Consider the following 15,411-nt stretch of genomic DNA (forward strand, 5'->3'; position numbering starts at 1 on the left):
CCAGGCTAGGATCTTGGTTATATTCTTCCATTTTTACAATAACAAAGTATAATTATTCCCTACCCTTAGATTTCTAGAAGAGATTTACATAGGATGAGGCACTGAACTGTATAAGGTTAAGAGAGAAGAGCTGGCAGTAGACTAATGCTCTGGATGAGAACAACTAGAAAAGTTCTATAAAATACAACAACTAAAAGTTTGAAAGCATTGAGCTATTGCTGAGACAATCAGGGACTTGGAATAAGGAGAAATTCTACAGAGAGAATCAAAGATAAGATATATTATCACTTTTGAATATGATAGAATAGCTTGAGGCAGACAAGTACTAACATGAAGATGAATAAGACAATCTAGGGAGAAATACCAACAAATTGTTTAAAAGCACTGGAAAGTTACTAAAACAACCAGACTTTATGGCTAAGTTGAACTGACACACTGCAGCTGCTTGTACCTGGATGTATTTGCTGATTCTGGACAAGAAAATGAAAACCTGAACTTTGCTTTGGAAGAATACCAATGACATTGACAGATGGCTTCAAGAAGCTGGAAAAAAAAAGAAAATTTGAGTTCAGACTACGTCAATATTCTGGTGAGAGGGTGTGTAGAAGACCGAATCTGACACTCAGCTCATTTTCCACTCAAGATATTTGTCAAATTTCAAAGCTGCCAAGGGCAGGAGGCTAAAAGGCTTACCAGAAAAACACAGTGGAGATTTTGACAATATAGGGGTGCTGAGGAATCTAAAATAATTGTTCAAATGAACTTATTTACAAAACAGAAATAGAGTCACAGATGTAATAAACAAACTTATGGTTACCAGCGGGGTAAGGGGTGGGGAGGGATAAACTGGGAGATTGGGACTGACATACGCACACAATAGTATGTAAAATATTATAGATAACGAATAAGGACCTAGGGGCTTCCCCAATGCTTAGTGGCAAAGAATCCACCTGCCAATGCAGGAGATTCAGGTTTGATCCCTGGGTCAGAAATGTCCCCTGGAAAAAGAAATTGCAACTGATTCCAGTATTCTTGCCTGAAGAAATCCCATGAACAGTGGAGCCTGGTGGGCTACAGTCCAAAGGATCACAAATAATCAGATGTGACTGAGTACACGCACAATAAGGACTACTGAATAGCACAGAAAACTCTACTCGATACTCTCTAACGAACTGTATTGAAAAAGAACCCAAAAAAGAGTGGATACATGTATAACTGATTCACTTTGCTGTACAGCAGAAACTAACACAGCAGTGTAAATAAACTACACTCCAATAAAAAGAATTTAATTAAAAAAAGAAAGGGGGTCGCTAGGAAAGGAGGGTCTTCAGGGAAGACTTCAAGAAAGAAATGTGAAGGAAAACACTAGGCAAAAAGTCACTGCCCTCAATAATAAAAACTTTGATTTAAAAAAGAAAAGTAGTAAAAATACTAAAAAAACAAAACAAAAAATCACTGTCCAACCTACAAGTCACTGTTCCAGGCCGACTCAACCTGCCACAGGACCTCAAACAAGTCACTTCCCCTCTCTGAATCTGAATTTCTCTTATAAAGGCGGACATATGCATCCTACAGTTTTCAAGGTCCCCGTCAGACTGATATTTAACTTTTCTCCATCCTATGGTAAGAGAGTGGTCTTCACCTAACCCAGTAGAGAGCCAGAGGAAACAAAATATGGGTGATGAACTCCAGTGCTTACAGAGGTAGGGGGACAGCATGAAAGAATGAAGCAGGGGTGACAAAAAAAGCAGGTAAAGCCCATCCAACGGAGGCAGCTGAACTCAACTCCAGGTGACGGTCACCGTGAGGAAAGACCTTGCAATATTTTGAGCTAAAAGGAAATTCAGATTTTTTTTTAATGTAGCCTGCTGATGGCCTGCTCTTGGCAATAAATTCTCTTAAAAAAAAAAAAAAAAAGAGAGAGAGAGAAACAAAAAATCAACCTGTGTCCAAAAAAAATCTGCAGCCATTTTCAGAGATACTATACCCTTCTGCTTCTGTTGCTGCTGCTAAATCGCTTCAGTCATGTCCAACTCTGTGCGACCCCATAGACTCCCCAAGGCTTCCCCGTCCCTGGGATTCTCCATGCAAGAACACTGGAGTGGGTTGCCATTTCCTTCTCCAATGCATGAAAGTGAAAAGTGAAAGTGAAGTTGCTTAGTCGTGTCCGACTCTTATCGACCTTGTGGACTGCAGCCCACCAGGCTTCTCTGTCCATGGGATTTTCCAGGCAAGAGTACTGGAGTGGGGTGTCATATATCCTTCTACTTTTCTGTTTATTCATTCTATTAATTTTTGAGAGTTTGATATTAAAACTCCAACTAAAAATCTTAATCAACTTCAAGAATAATTATAATATATAGTGGAACTATATGTAAATTTGTTCTATAGTTTCCAAGTCTCCTGTAAATTTGTTATCATACTTTCATAATTTAAAACATTCTTTAGAAGAGGAAAAAATGTCTGCAGCCAGATACAGCCTGTAAGCCTATAGTTCACAACTTCTGATGAAGAAAATGTTATGATAGAATTTGTTTTTCATCATTCGGCCTTTCTAGAAGGTTGGTTATTCCCCCTTAAGAGACACTGTACAGAAGCCCTTTCTGGAGTTTTAGGCAAGAACTGGAACTACGACTTTGTTTCCTGGACCTGCTGCTTCCCACCCCGAGGAGCTGAGCCTCCCCTCAGTCTGGGACTGATGCCCGCTGCCTGCGACACACACCCTCCCTGCAGCTCCAAGCTTTGCCCTTTCACAAAGGAGCTGGAACTCAGGAGAGAGTAGCTGCTCCAGCCCTTCCCACACCATCCCCTCCCCGACGTCAAGCCAAGAAACGGCCCCCAAGATAAAACTGAGAGTGTGTGATGAGCAGTCAGCGCAGATGGGGACAGTCCCAGCAGCCCAAGTCGCTGCCCCTAGAGCCCAGCCCCAATGGTCAGAAGGTAGAAATTCTCACTAATGAGACTGGGACCTTGTGAATACCTTCAGGCGGATCCAATTCCTGGTCCAAACTAACCTTACTCAATTAAACAAAACAAGAGAATCTCAGTTGATGGTTTCTTATTTAACTAACTGGGACTTTGAGAAAGAAAACATTATCAGATCTTATATCAAACACTTTTATTTTTGAAGTGAGAAGTTCACAGAGGATAGCTACAGAAGAGTGAAATATTTAGAGTAGAAAAATTGTGGGTGCTAGCCAAACCTCAAATACTGTCAGAGCAGAGTTATTCCAATAACTTTTCCAGCATGGCATATCACACGTGTTAAAATTAACTGCATTCTCAGAACACCTTTCAACGGATGTACATGATGATAGAAGGGAACATTGAGAGGCTCCTGTTCTGAAGATCTTACAGAATGGATTTATGCACAGTCCAAAACAAAGTATATTACAACACCCCCAAAACAATTCACAGCCATTAAAAAAAAATGTTGACTTTCAAGAAATTGGTAGGAAGACTTAAAATAACAAGAAGAATATAGGCAAGAAATGGCTACTTTTATGTGCAAGATACTGGATTCTTGAATTGAGAATCAGTGTCAGTCTTCACTTCCAATATCACATCAATAAAGTGTGGCAGAAAAACGAGTCACCTTCAATATGAAGGATGCGAGTTGTGTCCACTGACAACACTCTTGAAGATACAACAGTGTCGCAGGAGGAATGCCAGCAAACACAGGGGACCTTCTGATGAGGTCAGACACTCATGAGTTATCAGATGACCCTTCAGATACTTGGGTTAAGCAACTACAACATTCTGGTTTATCAAGGCACTTGCAGAGAGTGATCCTTGACATGACATAGAGTCCCTACCAGTTGCTGGCCAACAATGATGGCATGGTTTTTTTGGATTAGGCAGCATCTACACTGAGAACCCAAGCATAATACCTGGGCCACAGGTAAGGTCACTTATCCCACTAGGACTGCAAAGCCAGATGTGCTTAAGCTTTCCCTAAATCATGTTTTTTGATGAGTCACATTTGAACAGAAAGGCTTCATGTAAAATCTGATTCTCCAGAGTTATAATTCACCTTTCCCCAATAACCACCCAATACCCCTAAAGTTTGTTTGGGTTCTTCTTCCCGAGAATACCTAGAATGGGTCTTTTTCTCCCCCCGACAAATTACTTCCCCAGGAGGAACCTGTAAAACCAACTTAAAAAAAACAAAATAACCTTCATTTTCTCACCAACAGTTAAGTATCAGACCTCCTGCTCCTACTCTGACCTGAGCTGAAGAGCCCTTTGTGTATACTTTTCAGACATTCCTCATACCATTAACACAGCTTTCCATCACCATCCACTGTCCTTCCTCAACCTTTCCTTGCCCAAGATGAAAGCCAGAATTGAGAGGGAAGGACAAAAGGGTATAGACAGAATATTACTTTTATAAAAATAGGGTTCCAGGCTGTAACTTGATCCTCCACAGCAACACTGGGCAGTGTTGTCCATACAAACCCCCCACACTAAATTCTCAAGGGGCTATCTTTTTTTTGTAGCCAGGTCTCAAAAGCTCCAACCTAAACCTACTGAAGGAAAGTAGCAACGCCTTCCTAAGATTGAGCAACACAGACCTAGAATTACATGGGGGAGTAAGGTCAAGACCGGTCACCAGGTTGCTTCATTCATCGGTAAGAGGCCAAGTTCTCCATCCTCCCCCAGCTCTGCCATTCTGGGAAGAGCCCACTGGCCAGCCTTGGGCTGCCAAAGACTGTCGACTCCAGCTCGGCCTTGGGGGGTGGCGCCTGGTGGAAGGCACAGTCCTGGGCTGCCATCTGCGTCTGCACCCCGTCAGGCTTCCACTGTGCATGGACGATTCTGTAATTCTGACCCTCGTTGTTGTCCCAGAAGACCTGCCCATTAGCATGGTAGGCGACACAGAACTCAATTTTCTCCTTCGTGGGGATGATGGAGGGTAGGTCAATGGCAAACGAGAAGGTGTCACTCTCCGAGCCACCGTACACATTTTTCATGTAGGCACAGTCCACATCGTTGTAGCTCTGCCAGGAGTCAAAAGTGATCCGGATCTGAACCTTCTTCTCAAAGCTCATGTTCTTCACCTTCACAGTCCCCGTCACTGTTCGCTCCTGCAAAGAGCAGTTCTCCAGGCAGACAGAGTTCTTCTGGAAGTGGTTCCGAAAACTTAAGTAGTCAGCTGAAGGCTGAGGGAAATCCAGAATCAGGTTCTTCTCCTCATGGAGCTTTAAGCCTGAGGAGATCTCATTCAAGTCCAAGAGGTCAAACTGGAGATCCCACACGGGCTCCTCTGGAAGGTCTGAGAAGACGTGGATGGCAGTGAGGGAGAGGCCCTTAGAGTCCGCAAACACCACCCGCTTCTTGGCTTGGTTGTGTGAAGGCTTCCAGTCGTCCTGTGCTCTGGCTTCCTGTTTTATGTTGAGACACGACTTCAGGGGCTTTAATTTGTTCACAAAATGTCTTCGTTGGAAATCATCATAAGGGCTCAGGAAGCTCTTCAGAGGTGGGGAATGAGCCAAGCAGAGCCTCACAGCGACATCCACAGGCATGACCGAACTTGTCAGAGGCCGTGGATCTAAGACCTGGATCATTCTGGAATAGAAAGAAGAGGGGTTATCATCTGCACCTGGAATGCACTTCCCCTGCTCCCAAGTATCTGCACTATGTTTGTTGGCTATTACAGACAGCACAGTGTTCTCACATGAAGTAAAGGCATGAAGGCTTAGGTGACAAGAGCTGCATCTTATGTTTGGCATTACCCTTCACTGGCTATAGGCCATGGGTTAAAACTCTTGGTGTCCCAGTTTCTCCATCTGAGAAATAAAAGATTTGGATAGGATCAACTCTAATACAGCTCTAAAACCATTTGCTCTGTTCTGGAGCACCAGTTCTTAAACCTGTCTGTTTTCAGGCAGGTTCCTTACTGTCTGAGCCACCACAGAAGCCCCCACCATGGCCTAGCAGGTTGGATTTCTTCCTTTTTCTGCAATGCAGAATCCTTGGACTTAGAGCCCTTAACGCAGAAACCCTGGGGATGGCGACAAGAATGTATATATGTTCTTAAAGCTTCCCAGGTAAGCTAATGACCAGACAGGTTCTAGGATCAAAGTTCCAGACTGCACTCCCTCAACTGCTTTGATGATTTTGCTATTGAATTAATTACACTTCTCTGGAACCATAATCCATTTTAAAAGAAAGAATAAAAACAGCAAAGGGTTTTGAGAGCAAAAGACTAGAAAGAGTAAATTAGAGGATTCTCTCTGCACTTTCATTACCATGCTCTTCCTCATTTTACACAAATAACCCACTCAAGTGCAAGGCAGCCATTTATGAATTAAAAAAAAAACTTGACATAATCTGTATTCCACACAAAAAGACATCCATGTCAAGTCCACATTTAAGTGGGAAAAGCTGATGATCTGAAAATTATTGTCATTATTTAGTCACTCAGTCATGTCAGACTCTTTTGTGACCCCATGGACTATAGCCCACCAGGCTCCTCTGTCCATGGGATTTTCCAGGCAAGAATACTGGAGTGGTTTGCCATTTCCTTCTCCGGGAATCTTCACAACCCTGGGATCGAACCCATGTCTCCTGCATTGCAGGCAGATTCTTTACCGCTGAGTCACTGGCAAAGCCAAACCTGAAAATAGGGTAATTTCAATATATATATATATATATATATATATATATATATATATATATCATATATAATAATATTTATAAAACACATATATAATATATGTGTTTTATATATATATAACACATATATATGAACTTATAAATGTTGAAAAGTCTAATAGGAAGCACAACAAAAAGTTAACAATTATCTTCGGGTGATAGGTGATCTATTTTTGCCTTTGTACTTTTTTGGTATTTTCAAATGTTCTGGCAATGGATATTTATAACCAGAAAGATAATAAAGCTATTTAAAATTTAAACATAACTATGCTCATAAATATTAGGCCATGAAGTGTCCATCAAGAAAGATATTTTTTCTGGCCTTTAGCCCTGAGTATACATTGCCAAACTTATGGACATTTTTCCCCTATCCTAGCCTTCAGATAAGAACTGTGTGTATACTGTATGTGACATTTCTCATTCTTGCTTTAGTAACTGTCTTCCCAGCAGCTCTAAGCACATAGGCAAATGGTCATTATCATAAGATGGATAATAAAAGAACATTTTGAGAATTCATTTTATTAGCCCTAGGATTCTTCTGGGAGACCTACAAACTTAGAACAAACAAATGAGAGAGAAAGCTATATTTATTGGTCTAATAATAGTTAACAGGCAGAAATTTTAGAGAAGTCTTCTAAGTTATGTCTAAAGAAGCTATTTAAGTAGTTTTTAGGGTAGGGTTTTTTTTGTTTGTTTGGGGGTTTGTTCTGTATTTTCACATTTTGCACTTATAGAAAGACAGTTTCAGGATATGGCGATTTCCCTGGAATGTTAAGTCTGGCCCAAGAGTTTAAAAATAATCATTTGCTCAAAATCTGAGACTAGCTTTGCTATGGCAAACCGTCAGAAGAAAGAAAGAGGACCAAGGAAAGTGAACATCGTCCATCGTTAGTTTTTCCCAAAGCTAAACTACCCAACCAGCAATCTGAGTGCTCTTCCCACGACATCTGTGCGGGACCAAGAGATACGGTTAGAATCCACGAGGGAATCAGAACTAAAGCTGACTCACGTTAAGACAGTTTCTGGTTTAAGATGCCGTTTACCGAAATCAGCTCTGCCTAAGATGCTCAGAGCAAATCTTCACACCTCTAAGGCCTCCCTGGCGCCAGATTCAAGTCAGCAGCCTGTCAACCCGCCCTCCCCTGGGGTCTCCCGGGCGGGCATGACAGCAGGAAAACGCATCCCAGCCTCCCGACAGCTGCGCGCTCCCTGAGCTCCGGGTCGGAGAATCTTCAGGGAACCTACCTGGTGCAGCTCATCAGGCAGAGGGGCGGCGGCACTCCGCGGTTTGCGAGAGTTCACACCCGTCTCCCGGTAGTCCCCGTGTGGCCGCGGCTCCGGCAGATCGCGGGTGCGGCCCCCGGGAGGCAGCTTAACTGCTCGGGACCACGTGAGCCGACTGCCAGGGCCAATCGCCGGGCCGCGGGCTCGACGGCGCAACCAACCAGCGCTCAGCTGGGGCGCGAGCCCTTGCCCGGGACGTGACTGCCGTGGTGCAGGGTTCGCTGGGAGCTGCGGGCGCTCTGGGACCCCAGGCCAGCTGGCCGGGGTAGAGTAACGGGAACCCCGGGCGAGGAGGCGTGGAGGCGTGGAGGCAATCGCGTAGTGCAAGTAGCGGGTGCAGGCCAGGAGGGAAAACAGCAAACCTCCTCCCGCGCGGAGCGCCAACACAGCGGGGCTTCAGGGAGGAGGTGTCTTTCACTCGCGAGGCTTCTGTATACAGTTATCTGAGCTCAGGACACTGTGGATCGTCCCGGGGACGCGTGGAGGGGTGGCGGTGGGGGAATGGGATGTGTGTGCGCGCTTATATTTATATTTTTGAAATGTTTATCTTGTTCATTGCTTGGTGCATTGGCTCATCTCCCTTTCCTTGCCCTGAGCAATCAGAAGTTGACTGCATATTTTGGGGTTAGGGTGAATCCACAAATGCACCACACAGTACATTCCTTCTCTAACTAATATTGTTAATAAAGCGTGTTAGTCAGTATTAATCGCTTCAGCCCTGTCCGACTCTTTAAGATCCCATGGACTGTAGCCCGCCAGGCTCCTCTGTCCTTGGGATTTCCCAGGCAAGAATACTGGAGTGGGTTGCCATGCCCTTCTCCAGGGGATCTTCCTGATCCAGGGATTGAACCCGGGTCTCCTGCTTTGCAGGCAGATTCTTTACCATCTGAGCCACCGGCAGTCCGTGTTAGCCCTATTATAAGACAATGAGGCAGCATTTCATTAAAAGGCACTTTGTATTTCAATCTATTCTTCAGCTTTTTCTCCCTGGAAGAGAAAACTAAAGCCAGAAATGAAAAGGCCTCTTTTGCTCATGTGGTGGGTCAGCCCGCAGAGCCAGTGGTCAACCCAAATCCCTCCACTCGGTTCTGACGTCCTCTGGCAGTGATGTGAAAACCAAAATGTCAAACTATCACACTGTAAGTTTCATGACTCTCCCAGGCCAGTTACTCTCAGCGAGGTTTCATAATTTTGTTTAGTTTGGGGAGTTTTTAGACCATCAGTTACAACCATAAAATTAAATTTCTAAGTTGAGTAGGAATTGTTTATATAAAATCCATGGCCTTGCTCTGCTCTCAATTTAGTTATCCAGTAGTCCATTAAAATGTAGAGAATATACAATGTAAAATGTACAAAAATCCCTGTGTCTTTAAAATCACTGTGGAGCAGCAGCCAAGTGTTAAAATGGTGTGGTTAAAGCAAAAGAAACTGAGTATCACTGGGGCAGTTATTTATCCCTTGGGCTTGATTTTTTAAAGGAAACATCCAACTAAAAGCAGATTTTCTAGTTTCTCAGCCCAGCCAAAACTAGCTGAAGGGGTACGGTTTGGGTTTGACACTTCCAAATCTAGACAAGTTTGAGCTTCAACTCCCTCATCAGTAAAATGGAGATAGTGAAATTGCTCTGAGGATTAAATGAAACTGTGCAGATAAGAAAACTCAGCAAAGTGCTTGGTATGTGTTCAACCACACTATGTTGAGCTAAAGAGTAGATACTACCAATTACAGTTGCAGAGAAACATGAACTAAGAAAAATAAATTGTGATCCCATTTTTAGGGGTAAGACATGCATATATGGAAAAGAGAATATACTCGACTGAAACGTTAACAGTGCTTAATTTGGGGCAATAGAGATATTATGAATAATTAAAATTTTATTTCTCATTTTGTGGGCTTCCCTGGTGGCTCGGATGATAAAGAAGCCGCCTGCAGTGTGGGAGACCTGGGTTCGATCCCTGCATTGGGAAGATACTCTGGAGAACGGAATGGCTACCCACTTTAGTATCTGGCCTGGAGAATTCCATGCACTATACAGTCCACGGGGTCGCAAAGAGTTGGACGTGACTGAAGCCACTAATAAGAACGAACTGAGCAACTTTCACTTTTCACGTTTTTGTCATTTCGCTTCTCTGTATTTTTTATTTTTTCTACAGTGAACCTGGACTTTTTCTGTAATTGAGAAATCATCATTAAATGACTTAAGACTTTCAGATTCAGCTAACATATATAGCTTACCTACTAGGTGCTAAGAACTGTGTTGGAGGCTTTGATATGCTTACACCATTTACTAACAGTCCGTTTGAGTTTGGGCTTCTTTCCATTCAAACTGCTTTCTCTTCTGCCCCCTGGTGCTGACTGATGCCATGAAAGCCACTATTCAGAACTTAAAAATCAGGGATACAGGGCTGTCTCCATTGCCATGAATCCGCCACGGGTGTACATGTGTTCCCCATCCTGAACTCCCCTTCCACCTCCCTCCCCATCCCGTCCCTCTGGATCATCCCAGTGCACCAGCCCCGAGCCATGTCAATGTATGGCAAAACCAATACAATATTGTAAAGTAATTAGCCTCCAATTAAAATAAATAAATTTATATTTTTTAAAAAAAGGGCTGTCTCCAAAGAAGAGTCAACACTCAGTTAACTTCTAAACTGGATGATCCAAGCCTCCCACTTCTCTCCCCTCCCCTCACCTCATATTTACTGAAATGTAATTGATATACAACATTATGTAGGTTTAGAGTATACGTAGTATTAATTTGATGTATTGCAAAATGATTACCACCATCAAGTCACATAATTACCATTTCTTCTTTATGGTAAGAACATTTGAGATATATTCTCTTAGCAGCTTTAAAGTGTATAATAAAACAGCATTATTAACCATGTGGTACATTAGATTCCTAGAAGTTTGTACTCTGTGACCATCTCCTCATTTTCCCTATACCCTAAACCCCTGGTAACCACCATTTGACTCTGTTTCTATGAGGTTAGCTTTTTTATAGTCCATATATATATGATCTCATATGTGAATATTTGTCTTTCTGTATCTGACTTATCTCAACTAGCAGAATCAGGTCCTTCATTTGTATCTCCTTCCAGGGTTTTACTGCACTTCATTGTGATGAGAGGGACTGGAATGGAATCAGCATTCTTAGTTGTGAGTTGCACCAATAAAGACACAGTAGATTAGGAATTGTGGGAAGGTTTATAGTTACTTGTAATTTTTCTCCAACTGCAGTTTAACAGCATCCAAACACTGCTTTGTCCTACCAGTTTAAACAATGAATCTATTGATGAGGGCTTCTTGATCTGTGCAGTGCCAGGCCAGGGGTTACAAGGACTCATAAGTCACAGCCCCTTGACCTTGAGAATGCTACAATCTTTATTATAGAAAACCAAATTTAAACTCATTAAATACCCAGGGAACATATTAAGGTCCTACAAAGCAAGGGGCTGATGATGTGTGACAACCGGGTCTCTTCCACCATCTGTCCAACATATTACCAGAGATGGGAAACAGGGACAGGGAGTCCCAGCCAGTCAACTCATTTTCTCCAAACTCGCCCTTTTTTTCAATGCCCAGTGAAGAAGGTTCTTGAATATACTTTACAGTTATTAAGATGCTAGTACTCAGTAGTAACAGGATGAACCTCATAACTGATCTTCAAGCCCTGCCCTGTAGAGGCAGTGAGGTTGAGAACTGCTCATTTTCATGAAAAGAACTGAGATTTCCATTTTGAAGAGAAGAGAGAAGCCAGTTCACGTGACTCTGAATAGTAAGCTCTCTCTTACATTGACTCCTGTCTTCTTTAGCCACATTGGATGGGCACACCAATATTAGGTGAAGGAGTATAATTTAAAAAAAGAAAAACAGACACTTATGGAAAGTTTACTTTGGGTCAGGGACTGTTTTAAGCACTTTACAAATAAATATTAACTCATGTAATATTTATAAGAATCCTAGGAGGTTGAAACCATGTTGATTATCCATATTTCAAGATGAGGAAACTGAGGGGACCTGGGGAGTTTAAGTAACTTGTCCAAGATCATGTAGCTAGTAGACGGGGCAAGACCAGGTTTCAAAACCCTCTAGAGTCCACACTCCAAGTGTGAGTTGCTCTGAAAAAAGACAAGCACCATACTGGTAACCACCAAGACCAAAAAGATGGTCTGTAGAAGGCCAGAGAGATTCAGAAAAAGGAGGGCTCCCTGGGGAATATCTGTGGAATTTTTAAGGAGGAAGTGAGGCTTGGGAAATGCGAAGAAGTTAACTAGACTGGAGTATCATCTTTGGGGCATTTAGACGAGAATCCAGCTGAACGGCTCAATCAATGAGAGAGTAAATGCCATCACAGTTGAAATGGTACCAGCAGCTCACCATTCTACTCAAAGCACATATTCCCAGAGGATAAGAGAAGGAACTAAAGTATTGCTGAGTAACTATAATAGTAGTAGTGTTAGTCACTCAACATATCCAACTCATTAGGACCCCATGGACTGTAACCCACCAGGCACCTCCATCCATGGAATTCTCCAGGCAAGTATACTGGAGTGGGTTGCCATTCTCTTCTCCAGATGGTGAGTAGACTATACTATTGGCCATTCTGTTTGCACTGAAAGGATATTCAAGCATCATTTTCACTTCCTGGATTCTTTTTAAGTTTAAAAAAATCTCTACTTTTAGAACATCCCAGTAGGAGAACAATCTGGGTGCTGCGGTGAATGCACAATTGCTGCTACCAAAAGTAAGTGGTTAAAGAAAGTGCAAGACCTCACCTGAGACCTGTGGGGTATCTCAGGTGAGATGAAGAAGGAGGGGGGAAGGAGAACAAAAAAGGATGATACACTTGACCTTTCCAATAATCTTTTGGGAAGAAAGACAGACAGGTAAAAAGACCGGTAACCATACCAAGTTGTCTGAGTGGTAAATGGGTAATGTGAATGTAATGAACCTTTGCAATGTGTGCTTTGGGACTTTAGAGAAAGGAGAGGCCTTCAGGGGTCAGGATGGCCAATGGGGACCAGGACATGCGAGGTAACAATAAGGAGAGCAGTTTGCAAGAGGTGAGGATTCTAGCTGGGGGAATTACAGGGAAGAACCAAAGGAAAGAGACTCTTTAAAGTTAGCTTTTTTTTTAACTTTTCATTATTTATTTACTTATTTTGGGGTCTTCGCTGCTTCATGTGGGTTTTCTGTAGTTGCAGCGAACAGGGGTACTCTTCATTGAGGAGCTTGGGCTCTAAGCCTCATAGGCTTCAATACCTGTGGCTCAAGGGCTCCAGAGAGCAGACTCAGAAGTTGTGACACACAGGCTTAGTTGTCCAACGACATATGGACTCTTCCCAGAGCAGGGACTGAGCCCTTGTCCCCTACATTGGCAGGTAGACTGGACCACCAGAAAAATCCTAAGGTTACCTTTTTTTTTTTTTAATCCCCTGGACTATCTTGAACAAAATTAGAGATGTGAGTGATACAAAATGAAATTAGCAAAGAAATAATAATCTTACTGTAGAGGTGAAATCATCTTCTCACCTTGCCAGTTTCATCTTTAAGTTTCTGCAGTTTCTCCATATTTATTGAAGGATTAGGAAGTTAGAAAGGACCTATGAAGAAAACTTTAAACCACCACAGAAGGGCTTTTTTAAAGCCCTTATGAATATTAAGGAAGATAGACAAGATGGATTCTTTCTACCAATGCCACCTTGGAAGCCCCCATAGGCTTTGAGTTTGCAACAAAGAATCAGAATGCAAATTCACAATGATTCAGAATGCTAAGATGTAGTAAAAATGTTGGACTGAAACTGAGGGAGGGTATCTTGGCCTAGACAGAGCAATGAGAACAAACTGGAACCACCCCAAATGTACTAAAGTTCATAGGAAATATCAACATCAGATCAGATCAGATCAGTCGCTCAGTCGTGTCCGACTCTTTGCGACCCCATGAATCGCAGCACACCAGGCCTCTCTGTCCATCATCAACTCCCGGAGTTCACTGAGACTCACATCCATCGAGTCAGTGATGCCATCCAACCATCTCATCCTCTGTTGTCCCCTTCTCCTCCTGCCCCCAATCCCTCCCAGCATCAGGGTCTTTTCCAATGAATCAACTCTTCGTATGAGGTGGCCAAAGTACTGGAGTTTCAGCTTTAGCATCATTCCTTCCAAAGAAATCCCAGGGCTGATCTCCTTCAGAATGGACTAGTTGGATCTCCTTGCAGTCCAAGGGACTCTCAAGAGTCTTCTCCAACACCACAGTTCAAAAGCATCAATTCTTTGGCGCTCAGCCTTCTTCACAGTCCAACTCTCACATCCATACATGACCACTGGAAAAACCATAGCCTTGACTAGACGGACCTTTGTTGGCAAAGTAATATCTCTGTTTTTGAATATGTTATCTAGTTTGGTCATAACTTTCCTTCCAAGGAGTAAGCGTCTTTTAATTTCATGGCTGCAGTCACCATCTGTAGTGATTTTGGAGCCCAGAAAAATAAAGTCTGACACTGTTTCCACTGTTTCCCCATCTATTTCCCATGAAGTGATGGGACCGGATGCCATGATCTTCGTTTTCTGAATGTTGAGCTTTAAGCCAACTTTTCACTCTCCACTTTCACTTTCATCAAGAGGCTTTTTAGTTCCTCTTCACTTTCTGCCATAAGGGTGGTGTCATCTGCATATCTGAGGTTATTGATATTTCTCCCAGCAATCTTGATTCCAGCTTCTTCCAGTCCAGCAGATTAAATTGGGAAGAAGGAATATTTTGAAAAAGAATAATGAGGATGTAGCAGCCCTATCAGCTTAAAATTTGTTACAAATTTAGAGTGTTAAAAAAAATTAGTATTGATGTGTGAATAAAGAAATCAGATCAGTGAGATCAGAGTCCAAACAGAGACCTAATTACATATGAGAATTTAATATATGATCCAGGTGAGCATATCTAATAAGGAAAGAGGAAAAATGGATTATTTAATAAGTAGGCAACTGGCTGTCCACTGGGAGGTGGGAGGTGGAATGGAAAGATGCGTACAGGAATTCAATTCATGCCTCTGTGGAGAGGGATAAAAGTGCTTGATGATATGGTGCCTCCATAGGGAATTCTCCAAGGGGACTGCTGGTTCAACATGCTCTGGATACTGTAATTTTTGTTACTTGGAGAGTTAACCTGACTTATGGGAAAGAAAAAAAGTATTGGGATAATCAGTGAATCCAGTCAGTAGGAGAGAAATGACACAATGAACACTCTAAAATTCTGTCCTCTTCTCCACCTCCAGTCCCTCTTCTCTGGAGAAGACCCTTCCTGGGCCTGGCCAACTGGGTTCGTCATCCTGGGTGGGTCTGATGCTCTGCACTTGTTCTCATGGCTCTGTCTGGGCCAAGATACCCTCCTTCAGTTTCAGCCCAATATTTTTACTAAATCTTAGCATTCTGAATCATTGTGAATTTGCATTCTGATTCTTTGTTGCAAACTCA

At 42.6% G+C, this 15,411-nt stretch overlaps 1 protein-coding gene across 1 annotated transcript; it reads right to left on the minus strand.

Moving 5' to 3' along the window:
- Positions 1–3,101: 3,101 nt before the first annotated feature.
- Positions 3,102–8,036, minus strand: PPP1R3C (protein phosphatase 1 regulatory subunit 3C). Its single transcript, XM_055560185.1, has 2 exons — positions 7,903–8,036; positions 3,102–5,568 (listed from the first exon to the last, which is right to left on the minus strand). Exons 1-2 carry the CDS (start codon positions 7,914–7,916, stop codon positions 4,626–4,628), a joined length of 957 nt encoding a protein of 318 aa, XP_055416160.1. The 5' UTR covers positions 7,917–8,036; the 3' UTR covers positions 3,102–4,625.
- Positions 8,037–15,411: the final 7,375 nt, after the last annotated feature.

This window comes from Bubalus kerabau, chromosome 22, assembly GCF_029407905.1.
Source record: "Bubalus kerabau isolate K-KA32 ecotype Philippines breed swamp buffalo chromosome 22, PCC_UOA_SB_1v2, whole genome shotgun sequence".
NCBI lineage: Eukaryota > Metazoa > Chordata > Mammalia > Artiodactyla > Bovidae > Bubalus > Bubalus kerabau.